Source organism: Delphinapterus leucas, chromosome X (genome assembly GCF_059928025.1).
Source record: "Delphinapterus leucas isolate spDelLeu-1000000601 "Yukka" chromosome X, BTC_Dleu_Yukka2, whole genome shotgun sequence".
NCBI classification, from domain to species: Eukaryota; Metazoa; Chordata; class Mammalia; order Artiodactyla; family Monodontidae; genus Delphinapterus; species Delphinapterus leucas.
Window position 1 is genome coordinate 63,846,976 of NC_143150.1, and position 17,212 is coordinate 63,864,187.

The 17,212-nt window shown below is 36.9% G+C and overlaps 1 protein-coding gene and 1 pseudogene across 5 annotated transcripts in view; one reads left to right on the top strand and one right to left on the bottom strand.

The window, feature by feature from the left end:
• The window catches only part of BRWD3 (bromodomain and WD repeat domain containing 3), a 123,328-nt gene that overhangs the window by 66,211 nt on the left and 39,905 nt on the right, over positions 1–17,212 (top strand). For 4 of the 5 annotated variants that reach the window (XM_022580822.2, XM_022580824.2, XM_089904327.1 and 1 more), the window contains 7 exons: positions 248–415; positions 6,121–6,304; positions 9,667–9,760; positions 11,760–11,909; positions 14,617–14,693; positions 15,284–15,452; positions 16,319–16,432. In XM_022580822.2, the coding sequence (XP_022436530.1) occupies positions 248–415; positions 6,121–6,304; positions 9,667–9,760; positions 11,760–11,909; positions 14,617–14,693; positions 15,284–15,452; positions 16,319–16,432 (956 nt within the window). The remainder of the gene's footprint in view (positions 1–247; positions 416–6,120; positions 6,305–9,666; positions 9,761–11,759; positions 11,910–14,616; positions 14,694–15,283; positions 15,453–16,318; positions 16,433–17,212) is intronic. The other variant, XM_022580825.2, reaches the window with a different exon arrangement.
• On the bottom strand, positions 2,661–3,909 carry LOC111187351 (protein lin-28 homolog A pseudogene; annotated as a pseudogene).

The following is a 17,212-nucleotide window of genomic DNA, read 5'->3' on the forward strand; positions in this document are numbered from 1 at the left end:
TTTTTCTTTAAGGTGAGAAGGCTCTCATAATAATGTCTAGTTTGGGGACATTGGTTAAGTTAAACACACAAGCTGACATATTTAAAAGTTCTTTAAAAAATATTTTGTTTGCTATACATTTTATTTTCATTTTAATCCCTTTAAAAATATTTGTCTAGAAACTTATAGATTAAGCTTGATTTTACTATATTTATGGTACACTGAAATGTAAATAATTTTGTGGCTTTATATCTTTGGTCCAATTAAGGTGATGGTGAAGTAGTAGAACAGGTAATTGGGCAACAAACCAATGACCAAGATGAGAGCATTCTTGATGGAATAATCAGGGAGTTACAAAGAGAACAAGATCTGAGGCTAATTAATGAAGGAGATGTTCCACATTTTCCAGTTAATAGATCATATTCTTCTAATGGTGGTAAGTATGTGTATATTTGTAAAAGGTATGATGAATGTACTTTAATTATTTTACTTGTACCAAGTAATTACATGTGAGGAACATTTTAGGTTTTTAAATAAAAGCAACATTTTTGTTAATTTACAGTTGTGATATGATACACTAAAGTGCCATACTCTATCATTTGGGGCTAAAGTGATTTAGCATCTCCTAAGGAATACAGATGGTGTATTTTATTTTATTTTATTTTGTTTTTTGGGTTTTTTTCGGTACCAATAAGTCTTTATTCATTGTATTTTCCCAAGGAAAAGAAGGGGAAGGGGAAAGGGTCAGCATGTGTGTTACAAAATGATAGCAAATGGGAAAGGAAGTACCTGGCACAGCAAAATCAACCAACAAATAAACACTGCCCAGATGGAGTCGCCAAAGCCCAAGGGGGCTCAGTCTCCTGCAGTTCAGTAATGAGGGGAAGGGATGAAGAACAGGTACATGCTTTTCTACCCTCACTCCCTCCCCATAAATTCAAGATTTCACACAAAGTTTTGGTTTCTAGCAGTAAACATGGAGTTACATTCATCCATCTCCTATTAAACAATTTTGTGGCCACTTTGACATAAGTTTCTTGCACCTGCATAAAAGTTCCTGAGTGACTTGGCTATACATTCATCTTTCCTTTTGTGGTCTCCCAACCCCACTTCCTACATGGAAGGCCCCCTCGTTGCTCCTCTCTACCCCAGGATTAGAGATTAAAGTAGGTTTTAATCCATCCAAAGACAGCAGTCTGTTTGGCATGAATCAAATCAAGGAATGGTCATGACTCAGGAGATTGAGAACAAGGGATGGTGAGTTCTTAGCTTCTTCAGGATTTTTGCACAAATCATTTAATCACAGACACCCCACAAATTAAACGTATAGGTGTATGGACTATTTTTGGGGAGGGCACGAAGGGGGAAAGAAGAGGGGGTAGGAATACAGTTTTTAGGACAGAAGGTCTTGTTCGAAATAGGAAACAGGGAAGGGGAACACAAAAGAAAGTGTAGTTCAAGATCTCCCACTTCAAGAAGAGGGGCCCCCAAGTTTATGTTTCAGATCTTTTTGGCTGGTGCAGACCTTTTGTCAAAGATGCTTTGGCTATTTTTTTCAATATAAAAAGTTTGTAAACAATAAAACCCCAAAAGAACATGGAGAAGACCAACACATTATATTTACACAAACTAGGCCACCTAGCAATCACCAAATCAGCTACTTGTGAAGTCCTACGAAGTCCAGACAAATACAATAACTAGAGGGGATCAGACACACATCACCCAATGCATTCTATTGCATTTGCCCCGTTACAACACAGTGAGGTAGGTTTGCAGTGATCTCACAGCATGTAAACGAAACCCCCTTTTCTCCTTTAGCTACCATGACACTAATTACTGCTGCAGCAGGGCAGGACATTGGCTCTGGGAACCACAAAGAAGCCATCACTGATGGTCTCTCTGGAAACCAAGGAGGAAAAGTCCAGAATTGTTAAAGATTAAGGATCTTGTCCTTGCTTCATATATCCATCCCTGGGCAGCTCAAGATGGGTACAGAGGCATCATTCTTAAAACCTGTCCTTACCAACTCACAGTTTTCACAAAAACACATACAATATACCCTGTTGTGTATGTTAGGCCTAGCCCAATCCACTGAAGGATGGACCTGGTATGTAAAGCGAGTCCTATGCCCTGGGATTAGAGGTCTGGAACAGGAATCCTTTATCACACATACAGATGACCTCTGCCTAATCTTGGCTTCCTCTCTCTGCACCTTTTACCTGGCCCAGCCTCTCCTAACCTCTCTGTACCACCTTTTTCTGTTCAGACCAATTTCCAATCTTTCAGTAGAAGGAGACCAAGCCATGGGGCAACCCAGTTAAAACCTAGTCTCCCATGAAACATTGAAGATGGAGGGGTTTCAAGAGGACACTGTGGCAGAAAAGCCAGCTCTAATTGGCAAAAATGAGGTAGTTCAATAGGCTATACGCTCCAAATAGTTGTTCTCTCTGGTGATAGAGCAACAAAAAGTATTCCTGCTGTGCAGACCCGGAGCTGCTGCCGACTTATCCCTGTGATTGCTCACGTACCTGAGAACACAGTGCAGGAATGAGGGCCTTAGATTAAAATACACAAAAATACAAAACCAGAATATTTATATTATGAAAAAAAAAGTTAAAATGCACAAGATACGTCATTCGCACACAGCTAGTGCAGTTGGCATCCTGAAGAAAGTGGGACCCAAGGTACAGTAATCCAAGGGAGCAAATAAATAAAATTGTATTGGCCCAGAATGGGGTGGGAGTGAGCTTAGAAGCAGCAGGTCTGCAGCTGTTCCCTCAACTCCCATTTTGCCTATCATCACAACCCACTGCTTGGGACAGTTCTCTCAGCACTCTCTCCCAGGAGGAGATTGTGAGCAGACAAGATGTGGAAAACCCTGCCTTACCCCTGAGATATTTCCTCCCACAGAATGTAGTGGCTTGTGGGTTGGGTCCATCAATCTGGTCTCATGCTTAATCTTTTCACTCTGGCACGGGAAATATCATTCCATATCCTTCTTGAAGAGTAAAACAACTTCCCTATCCAGGCCACGTTCAAAAGCTGGAGATTCTGGGGGTGGAGACTCAGATAAAGTGTGCAGGAAGGGTTACCCCCCAAAGCCCTCACGTGCATTTGGATAGACCATGATTGGAGTTTCTTTGCCTCAGCCCTTCCCCCCACCAAGAGGGAAGAGGGGGTGACGCTTTGGCCCCCGGCCTGAGATATATGGCAGTGCCAGCTGCCCCCTACCCACCCTGTCCCCACTTTCTCCACTCTGCCGACTGATGCCTGTTCCTCAAAACTTTCTGATCACAAACGGATAGCCCCCACCCACTGTGGCTCAATTCTGGGCCTCTGGGAGCATGGCAGGGCTATGGATCTCTTCTTCCTCCTCCCGAAAGTAGGCTGGCTTTCCCTGTGAGCTGGGAGCTTGCTGGGCCTTCAGTGGACACAAGGCTACCATATGGTTGATGCTCTGGCAGAAGTGCCACTTCTTGGGCTGGTGTGGCAGTTTGCATTCCTTGGCATGATGGTCTAGACCTCCACAGTTGTAGCACCTGTCTCCCTTTGATCTGCGTTTCTGCATGTTCTTCCCTTTGGGCCGCCTCTCACTCCCAATACAGAACACCCCACTAGGGCCGGTGACTCGGATAGATTCCAGGCCCTTGGCGGACTTCTTAAAGGTGAACTCTACGGCCTCACCCTCCTTCAGGCTCCGGAAGCCCTCCATGTGCAGCTTACTCTGGTGCACAAAGACATCCACCGGGGGGTCGAGTGTGACCCCGGCGCGGGCAGTCATAGACAGGAAGCCGAATCCCATGCGCACGTTGAACCACTTACAGATGCCGGCTCCGTGCAGCAGCTGCGGCTCCTCGGCCGCCCGGGCCGCGTCCTCCTGCGCCTCCTCCGGCCGCCACCTGCAAACTGCTGGTTTGACACAGAGCCCATGGTAGTCGGCTGAGCCTGCGGCCCCGGGCCCCAGGTCGGCCGGCTGCTGGCCCCAGAGAAGTCCGGAGGCAAAGGGGTGGCTCGGAGAAGAGGCTGCTACATCTTCCCCAGCACAATAGCGGTGGGAGGGCCCCTATTTTGTTTTTATAAATTTATTTCATTTATTTATTTTTGGCTGTGCTGGGTGGGTCTTCATTGCCACGTGCAGGTTTTCTCTAGTTGCAGTGAGCTGGGGCTACTCTTCGTTGCAGTGCGCGGTCTTCTCATTACGGTGGCTTCTTGTGTTCCGGAGCACGGGGCCTAGGCGTGCGGGCCTCAGTAGTTGTGGCATGTGGCCTCAGCAGCTGTGGTTCACAGGCTCTAGAGCGCAGGCTCAGCAGTTGTGGGCTTAGTTGCTCCATGGCATGTGGGATCCTCCCGGACCAGGGCTCGAACACGCATCCCCTGCATTGGCAGGCGGATTCCTAACCACTGTGCCACCAGGGAAGCCCACAGATGGTGTATTTTAGTATACTGTTTTCTGTTAACTCAGTTAAGTATTTGCAGTCTTTACTTTTGTTCTACTAAGCAAGGTGCTACAATAAGTCCAGCCCCTTCTAGGGGAACCAACCTAAAAGTTTTCAAAATTAAAGCCACTTTAAATTTAAAAATTAATACTAAAATAATTTGCCCTCCTTTGTTGAAAAGGAAGCAACATATCATCTGTCTCTCGAGTTTACAAAAATACACTGGAAGACAAGAAGCCCTCTTCTTAGGGAATACAGATACAACTTCTTTTTTTTTTTTTTCTTTTTTGTGGTACGTGGGCCTCTCACTATTGTGGCCTCTCCTGTTGCGGAGCACAGGCTCCGGACACGCAGGCTCAGTGGCCATGGCTCACGGGCCCAGCCGCTCTGCGGCATGTGGGATCTTCTCGGACCGGGGCACGAACCCTCGTCCCCTGCATCGGCAGACGGACTCTCAACCACTGCACCACTAGGGAAGCCCCAGATACAACTTCTTAATTGACTTTGACAAGTTTGATTCTAATTCCCAGTATTATTCCAATCTATTGTATGTCTTCCTTCACTTTACATGAAGTGTGTCTATGCAGCTGAGTTTTATATAATCTTAGCCTATGTCAGTTTTACTTTTATCAAGAACTATTAGTTCTGTTTAAAATGTAGTCCTCATATGGGATTTTGGCAAATGTGTTTCTTTTTATATTTACATAATTGAGGTCATTTATTTGGGTATTGTGACATTTTGGAGTCCACAGAAATGAATAAGGTGATTTAAATTTGAGGTGATTCACAGGGTCTTTTACTCATTTCCTGATTTCTTTAGTATCCCATAAAATTAAAATAAAAACATTCTTTGTTCATGTCATTTGGAGCACCTAGCTCAGATAAGCTTTCCTTAACCTGGAACAAGATAAGAAGTGGGCTGATACTCTTATATATCCAGGCCTTTTGTTCCTAAGACATAAAAATTGCTTAGAACCCTGATTTAGAGGTCAGTAATTTCAATGCTAGGTTTCTGTGGTTAGATTTGAAATGCTGTTAGTCAAAGGGACCCCAATGACTTCTCTTTGCAATGTTCATTTGTTTTTTTTTTTTCCTGGTGCTTATTTTAACAGTTTAATGTTTCAGTTTCCACTTTTGTTTTATTTGCAATTACAACAAAAATAAACAAGGACCTTACTGGAGGATTAAAAACAAAAGTAAAATTTCTATTGCTTATTTCCCCTTTCTTTCACTCCTTATTAATTTTGAAAATGAAATTTTGATAGTTTAAAAATTTTTAAATATTTTTTTCGTACTATTTTTGAAAGCTTTATTGGCGTTCTATTCAAAAACCTTTTAATGGGCTAAATAAAGGTAGAATTTAGATTAAAAAGCTGCTTTCTGAACTAGTACTAATAACATTTATGAATCTACCAAATATGTTAAATACACCTTTTGTATTTACTGAGCATTTAGTAGATGACAGATGTGGAAGTCCTCTGAAAAAACTTAAAAGAGCTATAGAGACAGTAAACATTTATTGAGTGCCTGCTTTATCTATAAGACTGTAAAAACCATAAAGGGGGTACAGAAAATGTATAAAAAAGGGATAGCAATATTGTCCAGCAGTACTGTCTTTGAATCTCCTATTTTATTTAGAGCTCTAATCTGGAAGAGTTTGGTGCCTTTGCTGAGAGAGTGGTGCCTTCCTTTGTTTTTGTTTTAGCTCTGAGAAATCCAAATATGGACATATCTTCTTCCCCAAACATTGGACTCCGACGTAGTGGTCAAATTGAAGGTGTCCGACAAATGCATAACAATGCTCCTAGAAGCCAGATGGCCACTGAAAGAGATCTCATGGCATGGAGCAGAAGAGTGGTGGTCAATGAACTAAATAATGGAGTTAGTAGGTGAGTCAATATGGTAACATTCTTTTTGAGTAAGTAAATTAAAATGTACTCTTTTTGACCCATCTCCTAGAGAAATGGAAATAAAAACAAAAATAAACAAATGGGACCTAATGAAACTTAAAAGCTTTTGCACAGCAAAGGAAACCATAAACAAGTTGAAAAGACAACCCTCAGAATGGGAGAAAATATTTGCAAATGATGGAACTGACAAAGGATTAATCTCCAAAATTTACAAGCAGCTCATGCAGCTGAATATCAAAAAAACAAACAACCCAATCCAAAAATGGTCAGAAGACCTAAATAGACATTTGCCCAAAGAAGATATACAGATTGCCAAGAAACACATGAAAGAATGCTCAACATCACTAATCATTAGAGAAATGCAAATCAAAACTTCAGTGAGGTAGAGAAATGCAAATCAAAACTTCAGTGAGGTATCATCTCCCACCAGTTAGAATGGCCATCATCAAAAAATCTACAAACAATAAATGCTGGAGAGAGTGTGGAGAAAAGGGAACCCTCTTGCACTGTTGGTGGGAATGTAAATTGATACAGCCACTATTGAGAACAGTATAGAGTTTCCTTAAAAAACTAAAAATAAAGCTACCATACGACCCAGCAATCCCACTACTGGGCATATACCCTGAGAAAACCATAATTCAAAAAGGGTCATGTACCGAAATGTTCATTGCAGCACTATTTACAGTAGCCAGGACATGGAAGCAACCTAAGTGTCCATCGACAGATGAATGGATGAAGAAGATGTGGCACATATATACAATGGAATATTACTCAGCCATAAAAAGAAACAAAATTGAGTTATTTGTAGTGAGGTGGATGGACCTAGAGTCTGTCACACAGAGTGAAGTAAGTCAGAAAGAGAAAAACAAATACCATATGTTAACACATATATATGGAATCTAATAAAAAACCAAAAATGGTTCTGAAGAACCTAGGGCCAAGACAGGAATAAAGACACAGATGTAGAGAATGGACTTGACATGGGGAGGGAGAAGGGTAAGCTGGGACGAAGTGAGAGAGTGGTATCGACTTATATACAGTACCAAATGTAAAATAGATAGCTAGTGGGAAGCAGCCGCATAGCACAGGGAGATCAGCTTGTGCTTTGTGACCACCTAGAGGGGTGGGATAGGGAGGGTGGGAGGGAGACACCAGAGGGAGGAGATATGGTGATATATGTATACATATAGCTGATTCACTTTGTTATAAAGCAGAAACCAACACACCGTTGTAAAGCAATTATACTCCAATAAAGATGTTAAAAAAATAAAATGTGCTATGTTAAGCTAATAACTAAGGTATTTTTCTTTAATTTAGCTGATCCATGCATTAGTTTTTCCACATTATTTCATTAGTTCATTCCATAACAACTATTTAAAGATTATCTTAAATTTGCTTAGCTTTGTGGTAAATGTTTTGGGGAATACTGAAAAATGAAAAAACATAATCTCTGTCTTCTTTGAATTTATAGTCTAGGTTAGAAGATATGAAAAAATACTATTAAGTAAGAACATGAGGCCATATGTGATTAAATATGTCAGTGATACATGGACCCAATATTCAACAGTTGTTCTGAGGAAACTCAGAATTGGAGCAGTTTGGGAGTGCAGTATAGGTATGTAGTAGACCCAGTGCTTAGCATATATTTAGAAATATCATTTAAGTAGACTTCTTTGGATGAAAGGATTTCATTAGGATGAATTTCAAACTTAGAATCCCTATCCTTATTTGTAAACCTTAACATTTACTGTAATATTGACTCCAGATGATGCACAGCAACTAGAAATAGATTTGAAAAACAGAAAGGACATTGACAGAGAACATAGAAAATCCATTCAAATCATGATATCTTCTAGCAAAACCTTTTTACCAGCTGAGCCAACAAGTAGCAAAATTAATTTGGTTTCACCTTTTCTTTCTTTAGCAGTAATAAGAAAAGGGAGACATAGCTAATATATGAACTGAATGCTACCCCCTGGCAGTAGAACAATATGAAATAATTCTCTGTTCAAAACGTTAGAAGTAGAATTGAAAACAGGGACTCAGATACTTGTATGCCAATGTTTATTGTAGCATTATTTCATAATAGCTGAATTGTAGAAACAATCCAAGTGTCTGTCAACAGATGAATGGATAAATAAAGTGTGATATATACATACACTGGAATATAATTCAGCCATAAAAACTTCTGATACTTGCTATAACATGGATAAACATGGAAAACATAATGCTTAGTGAAATCAGCCAGACACAAAAGGGCAGATAGTGTATAATTCCACTTACATGAAATATCTAGAGTAGGCAAATTCATAGAGACATAAAGTAGATTAGAGGTTAGCAGGGGCTGGTGAAAGGAGAAATAAAGAGTTATTGCTTAATGGTTACAAAGTTTATGTTTGGAGTGATGAAAAAGTTTTAGAAATAGTGATGATGGTTACACAACATTGTAAATGTCATTAATACCACTGAGTTACATACCTAAAATGATTTAAATGTCCAATTTTATATTTAAAAGTGTTTTTGTTATCTATTTATTTTGAATTTTTGAATTTTATTTATTTTTTTATACAGGAAGTTCTTATTAGTCATCAGTTTTATACACATCACTGTATACATGTCAATCCCAATCTCCCAATTCATCACACCCCCACCCCCACCACCCCCGCCGCTTTCCCCCTTTGGTGTCCATACGTTTGTTCTCTACATCTGTGTCTCAATTTCTGCCCTGAAAACCAGTTCATCTGTACCATTTTTCTAGGTTCCACATATATGCGTTAATATACGATATTTGTTTTTCTCTTTCTGACTTATTTCACTCTGTATGACAGTCTCTAGATCCATCCATGTCTCAACAAATGACCCAATTTCATTCCTTTTATAGCTGAATGATATTCCATTGTATATATGTACCACATATTCTTTATCCATTCGTCTGTCGATGGGCATTTAGGTTGCTTCCATGACCTGGATATTGTAAATAGTGCTGCAATGAACATTGGAGTGCATGTGTCTTTTTGAATTATGGTTTTCTCTGGGTATATGCCCAGTAGTGGGATTGCTGGATCATATGGTAATTCTATTTTTATTTTATTAAGGAACCTCCATAGTGTTCTCCATAGTGACTGTATCAATTTACATTCCCACCAACAGTGCAAGAGGGTTCCCTCTTCTCCACACCCTCTCCAGCATTTGTTGTTTGTAGATTTTCTGACGATGCCCATTCTAACTGGTGTGAGGTGATACCTCATTGTAGTTTTGATTTGCATTTCTCTAATAATAAATAAACCATTGGTTTGCTCTTTGATGATTTTCTGTTACTTTGACCTTTGATTTGTTATTAGGGTTCAGGAAGAATGTCGAACTGCTAAAGGTGACATAGAAATCAGTCTTTATACAGTCGAAAAGAAGAAAAAGCCATCTTATGCTACCCAAAGGGTAAGTTTAGCTTTACAGTACTTTGCAATACACTATTTGTAAATATTTGCAGATACCAGGTTTTTGAAAGGTGGAAGTTATGTATTAAGGGATTATTTCGATAGGTGTCTGTATATAGGGAAACTATTTTTTTAAAACCCCAAATGGAGATATATGGTTATTATTAATAAGGATAAAATTACACAAAGTTAGAACTATCCCCCCAAATCTAGGATATGTGGTCATTGTAGGTATAAGACATTTGTATTAAAATACCATTTCCATATGGTTAAAGTAGAGCTTTAAAATTAATGCTGTATCACTAATCACAATGTAAAACAAATGTTCAGATACCCTAGGCCAGAGGTTGGCAAACTGCCCATGGACTAAATCTGGTCTACTGCCTATTCCTATTAATAAAGTTTTATTGGAGCACAGCCATACCTATTCATTTATATATTGTCTATGATTGCTTTCATGCTATATGGAGTTGAGTAGTTGCCACAGAGATCATATGACCTGCAAAGCCAAAATATTTGTACTCTGCCCCTTTACAGAAAAAGTTTGCTGACCCCTGCCCTAGGCTTACTCCTGGCCTACCTAATTAGACAGGAGCAAAATCTGTTCTATATACATTAGGAAGATTCATATTCCCAGTAGAAACTGCTAATCAGGAAATAAGATCCCTGTACTCCATTAGGTGCATGTTAAGCCCCTTTACTAGTACTCTGAGGTTGAACAAACTAGTGACATAAGAATATAGTTTTGTTCCCGGAACTAACAACTATAACTCCTGAAGAGTATGGTAAATTGGAAAGACTAGGTTGATTTTAATCTTATTAAGGAAATATAAGCAATGGGTACTGAATTTTAAGTGTCTTTTCAGTATTGATAAATACAATTTCAGGTAATTATTATATGAATATCTCTAAATATTCTTAGATCATTTTGATACCCACTTTCTTAATTTCTATTCAGATTTTATTAGCTTATATGATGTTCTCTGATAAGATTATTTTCTTAGAGATTTTGAATGACTCACATCCATGATTTATATTCTTTTTTCCTGCTAAGCTGATTTGTCAAACATCAGACTTGTCTGAGACTAATAAACAGGGTAGTTGGATCTGTAAACATTTTTATTTATATTGAAAATGAGAAACATTTACATGTAAGATAAGAAACTGGCCCTTGATACTGATTTAGAAGACCTTTAAGCTTGTATACTCCTGATGACATATTAGGGTTATAGTTTTGACATATGGTGTATCAGTAATAATATTTTATACTTGTAAAGGGTAGAATAAAACAGTTTTTACTTTACATTTTTGTTATTAAAAATAAATTTTTATTTTGACTCGTTTACTAAATGTAGTATTTTATAGAACTAAAGAAATACATGTTATATTAAGAATTATATATACACATACATATGATATAGATATCTTGCTTCATCTTGTAATAAATTGTAGATAATATGGTATATGTAAATTCTGAGTGGGCAGATTCTTGCAGCTTAGAATTTCAGCACTGTCTTTAGTTTGATCACAAAGTTTTCAAAATACAGAAAGTAATCAGTATTAATGGAAGTGGGTTAAATATATAAAAATGAAGTATATTTTGGGGCTTCCCTGGTGGCGCAGTGGTTGAGAGTCCATCTGCCGATGCAGGGGACACAGGTTCGTGCCCCGGTCTGGGAAGACCCCACATGCCGCGGAGCGGCTGGGCCCGTGAGCCATGGCCGCTGAGCCTGCGCATCCGGAGCCTGTGCTCCACAACGGGAGAGGCCACAACAGTGAGAGGCCCGTGTACCGGAAAAAAAAAAAAAAGAAGTATATTTTTTTATGTAAAAACATAGTATAAAAATATATCTTGGGTTTTCTTTTAGGGAATTTATTCCTATCTCTTACCTCCACCCTCACTCCAAATCAAGCCCAATTGATTATCTTTATATGTGTTCTTTTGTGTATATTCACTGAGGCTTTCATTTTTTAAAATTTATTTTCCTTCTGTTTTATAGAATGATTATCCGCCTAGCTGTGGGCGGTCTTTACGAAGGACACAACGCAAACGTCAGCATACTTACCAAACACGATCCAACATAGAGCATAATTCACAAGCATCATGTCAAAATTCAGGTGTACAGGAAGACTCAGATAGCTCCTCAGAGGTTAGATATCTGCTATTATTTACTCAATGTAATTTTTTGTTTCCCAGTTAGTGTCATCACTTTGGGTTTACTTTTTTTTTAATTTTTCAACTAGGTTTAATAACATGAGACTATCAAGGAGGTCAATATCCGAAACCTTGTAAAATCACAAAGAAGTTAAGGCATATCTGATACCTAGATTCCTTTTCAAAGTTCTTTTTTTCTATGAAAGGCTGAAAATTGACATATCACGAAAGAAATAACAATTTGATAAACTTTGGGTTTACTTTTAAGGGTCAATTTAATAGAAAATTATTTTAATGATGTTCTTATGAGTATTATTTATTAATAAGGCATTTAATAGGCAAATTCGAGCATTATATTGAACTCCTTTAGATATCTTCTCTTATTTGTACCCAAGATATTATCTTGGTTGAGGGTATCAAACATGCCAGGAAAAGTTTGGCTTTGGGACAGTAAGAAAAGAGAGTGAGAGCAAATCTGCCTAGAAATGGAAAGAAGTGGAATATTAACTGTGATAACTAGTTATACAGCTCCAGAACTTGTTGACTGTGTAATCATAATATACATGTTTTCTGTTATTGTTGACTTTACCAGTCATGGAGATTACTGAGTGATGATTATTTTCAGACCTACCTTTTTCATGGTAATGAAATAAAGACTATAGCAGTTCTTTTCCTCATGTTCCTCTCTTCTCCAGTCCTTTCCTTTTGTTCTCTTAATAACTATAGTATTTAAGTGAATAATGAGGGTTTGATTATGCATTGATAATGTATGGTACCCTCATTCTTCTCCCACCATTCACAATTCTTAAACTCTTATCAATGATATCCCTCCTTCTCTCTCCCCCCACCCATGAAAATCTTGATCTGAAAAGAATGATCACGTATTCAAGACTATCGTACAGAGTGAAGTAAGTCAGAAAGAGAAAAACAAATATTGTATATTAACACATATATGTGGAATCTGAAAAAATTGGTGTAGACAATCTTATTTACAAAGCAGAAATAGAGACAGACGTAGTGAACAAATGTATGGATAACAAGGGGGAAGGGGGGTGGGATGAATTGGGAGATTGGGATTGACATATACACACTATTGATATGTATGGAATAGATGGCTAATGAGGACCTACTGTATAGCATGGGGAACTCTACTCAGTGCTCTGTGGTGACCTGGATGGGAAGGAAATCCAGAGGGGAGGGGATGTGTGTGTGTGTATGGCTGGTTCACTTTGCTGTACAGTAGAGGCTAGCACAACATTGTAAAGCAACTATACTCCAATAAAAATTAAAAAAAAACAACTATTGCCTCTGAGCCATGGGCTTAAAAGAATTAAAACAAAAATACATTGAATGTAGATGGATTATAGAGTCCTGTTGCATGAGTGTCACTAAGACAGATAGGCAAGGAGGAATTCAGGGCAACGTAGCAATTTAAGATGGTTAAGAAAATTAAAAATACATGAAAAAGAAGAAGAGAGAAGAAAAACAAAGATTACTTGGTACAGATTTTTTTGTTCAAAGGATGTGGTACTTTGACAAGAGTACCAAGACCAAAAGTAGATTGGTGGCTGCCAGGGGCTTGAGGTAGTGGGGAGTGAGGGGTCCTTGCTAATGGGTTTAGGGATTCTTTTGGGGTGATGAAAGTGTTCTAATATTAGTGGTGATGGTTGAACAGCTCTGAATATACTAAAAACCATTGAACTGTATATGTATACTCTGAAGTGGTGAAGTTTATGGTATGTGAGTTCTATCTCAATAGGCTGTTATTAAAAAAGAAAAAGAAAAGAATTGTTATCTTTTTAATGTAATAATTGTGTTGTGGTTATGTTTTTAAAAAGAATCCTTACCTTAATAAATATTTATAGTGGAAATGCTTTTTTTTCACAATAATCCCTGAGGTATGAGGCAGTTGGTAAGGGTATATATACAAGATAGGCAGTGAGTTATTGTCTAAACTGGAGATTGTGTACACAAGGACGTTATCTATTTCCTCTACTTTGATACGTTTGAGATCTTACATAATAAAAAGATGATTAACTTTTTTATGGAGAGTAATTATATTAACTTGGTAGAGGCATATAGGTATTTTTATCTTTTTGTGTAGGTATTTTTAAAACAATGGCTTTCTATAAGGGAAAAGAATCTGAAAAAGAATATATATATTCATATAAATTCATATATATTTTTTTCATGTATATATATACATATAAAACTGAATCAAGAGGGAGGGGTTATATGTATACATATAGTTGATTCACTTTGTCGTACAGCAGAAACTAACACAACATTGTAAAGCAACTGTACCCCAATGAAAAACAAACAAAAACCAAATCACTGTGCTGTATATATGAAACTAACACAGCATTGTAAATCAACTATACTTCAATTAAAAAAAGAAAACAGTGGTTTTAACAAAATTTAAGAGGGTTATATTTGCATTTCTTAAGGAGTCTATTGTGTCTTTGAAATAAGAAAAGGTGTGTCATATCAGTAAGATAGTAGATGCTAGAAATTTTTAAATACTTGGTAGGCTTAGTTATGAGTTACAAGTATATATAGAAAAATGATTACATACATTTTAACTAGAACTTTTCTTTGGAGGGGGGACTACAAAAAGTGTTATAAAACAGGTAATATATGCTAATTAATAATATGCTAGTTAATAATAACAATATATCTCAATTGCTGGCTCTTTGTTGCAGGAAGATGAAACAGTTGGCACAAGTGATGCTTCTATAGAGGATCCTGTTATTGAATGGCAAAGTGAAAGTTCCTCCAGGTAGTTTTAATGGTTTTGATTTGGTCAAAATCATTTAACAGTTTTAATGTGAAATTATGTTCTTGTAGGAATTTGGTAAAGCCAGAGTTAAAATAGTATTTTATAGTAGAAAGAGTACTGGGTTGGAAGCCCAGAGACCTGTTGTTTTATCCTAGCTCTACCAATATCTTTTTGCGCATGTCATCATGGACTTTAGTTCCCTAAAATAGTCCCATCTGTAAAATAAGATTCTTTGTATATCCAAGATTCTACACCTTGGCAGGCTATGTGTATTTATTTCAGGTTTAAAACAACTATATTTAACCATTTCCAGGGATAAGGAACATCTTTATTTAAAGAAGCTTTTGTGATTTGGACAGGAATTTTGAATTTTAAATCCTGTTATGGGAAACTAAGCATTATACTTTATCCAAGAAGCATTTCACTAAAATCACTTAGGTAATGATCAAAATTCTATATTTGATATTTTTTTATCTTTGGTTAGAACAAAATCAAACCATGTCATTTATAATGCTGTTTGATTACAAAATGATCATCTTTCAATCATGAGGCAAAACTATTCCTTTTCTGAACTTATGTATTATTTACAGTGATTCATCAAGTGAATATTCTGATTGGACAGCAGATGCTGGAATAAATTTGCAACCTCCAAAAAGGCAAACGAGACAGGCAACACGGAAAATATGCAGCAGCTCTGAGGAGGAGAATTTGAAGTCACTTGAAGAACGGCAAAAGAAACCTAAACAGACTAGAAAGAAGGTTTGTAAGTTTACAGGTTGTTTTTCTTTTTGGGGGGAGGTTTTGGTTTTTTCCTTTGATACTTGAATATTTAACAGTAACACTTCACTTTTATCTAAAAATAATATTCCATCTGAGAAACTAAGTAAAATTGTATAAAAGATGTAAAGATTTTTTGAAATTTTTCTGTTGTCAAAAGTAGAGGCTAGAATATTTTCATTATTATGTTAACATTAAATAAAAACATTTTGACAGTTGTTTGTTAAAATGTAGTAGAGTTTTTAAATAAGCCACTGTAGTATAAAAGGATTATTCTTGTCATGTCACCAGTCATAAATTTCTATATATTTTTGACTTGTAAAATGGAAGGATATGATAAATCATGTAGGGCTTTTTCTATTTCTTTATGTTTTTATTTCATCCCAATGATGGGGTTTTATTTCCCACTATAATTTCATTTGAATGATGTAAAAACTTAATCCACAGAGTTCCTTGAATATTAATTTAAAAATGGATTCTGTATTCATTCTGTAACCTCTTGCTTTAGTAGACAGAATTATCTTCTTGATGGTCATCATTTAATTGGCAAAAAGTTGTGTTACTTGTATTTGAATTCCTTTGATATACTAGGGACATGAAGAGTAAAATTTGTGGGTTTTAGATAATATATAGTGTCATATTATCTGTCAGCCAAAATTGAACATGTTAATCACTTGATTGTTTTATTGGTACAAAAGTTATGCATAATTAATTGGTAAAAGAAAATGTTTAAAGTTTGTATATTTTGTGTTTTATTATAACCTGATGTTTTTAACATTTTCTACCTGCTATTTTTTCTACAATTGTTCATATATTTACAGTTTATATGTTTGTGAACTATATTTTAGAAAGGAGGACTGGTTTCTATGGCAGGTGAGCCCAATGAAGAATGGTTTGCCCCTCAGTGGATCTTGGATACCATACCACGACGTTCCCCGTTTGTCCCACAGATGGGAGACGAGGTAATTGTTTTCTGTTAAATAACGTTTTTCTCTTGGAACCTCAAGAGTACTCACTTTAATATCAGTCTTAGGCCATTCATATTCTCAATTCTATTATAGTTATATGTTCACCATCTTAACTGTGCTGCTCAATTATATATTTATTGTGGACAGTGACTGAATCTTACTAATTTTTGTGTCCTTTATAGGGCTTGACACAGAGTCTTTAGTATAGTAGATGCTCAATGAACATTGAGATAAATTGATTGGCTTGTGAAGCCATGAAAATAATTGTCTTTATTTTTATCTTAATTGCCACATAGTAGAATTGAGTGGTATTTTGAATCCTAATCAAGTCCTAATACTGTTTTTTTTTTGTTTGTTTTTTTAAAAGAAGCCCATGCTCAACCTGATAGAAAATATTCTAGAGGATGATCACCCCTTTCAATGCTTACGGGAAAGTCATTTCACAAACAAGGCCTTCCTACTGAACCTATGATTGAATAACAGCCATATTTATGATTGGTCAGTCAAAAATTGATTTAAATTCTATACAGTGAAAAATTTTTATTTGATTTTCTTATGAAAATTATGGTAGCATTGTTATATTTTGAGCCCTAGTTGGCTTGTATAGTCTCTGACATATTGACTAATCATTCATTTTTGAATGATTAAATGCTTACCCACAGTTTTCAACTTAAGACCCATAGTAGGAATGTAATATTATCATCATAATAAAGAAGGAGCAGAACCTTGGAAATGGTTCTAAAAGTCTTGGAACCAATAAAAATTTTACCAAAC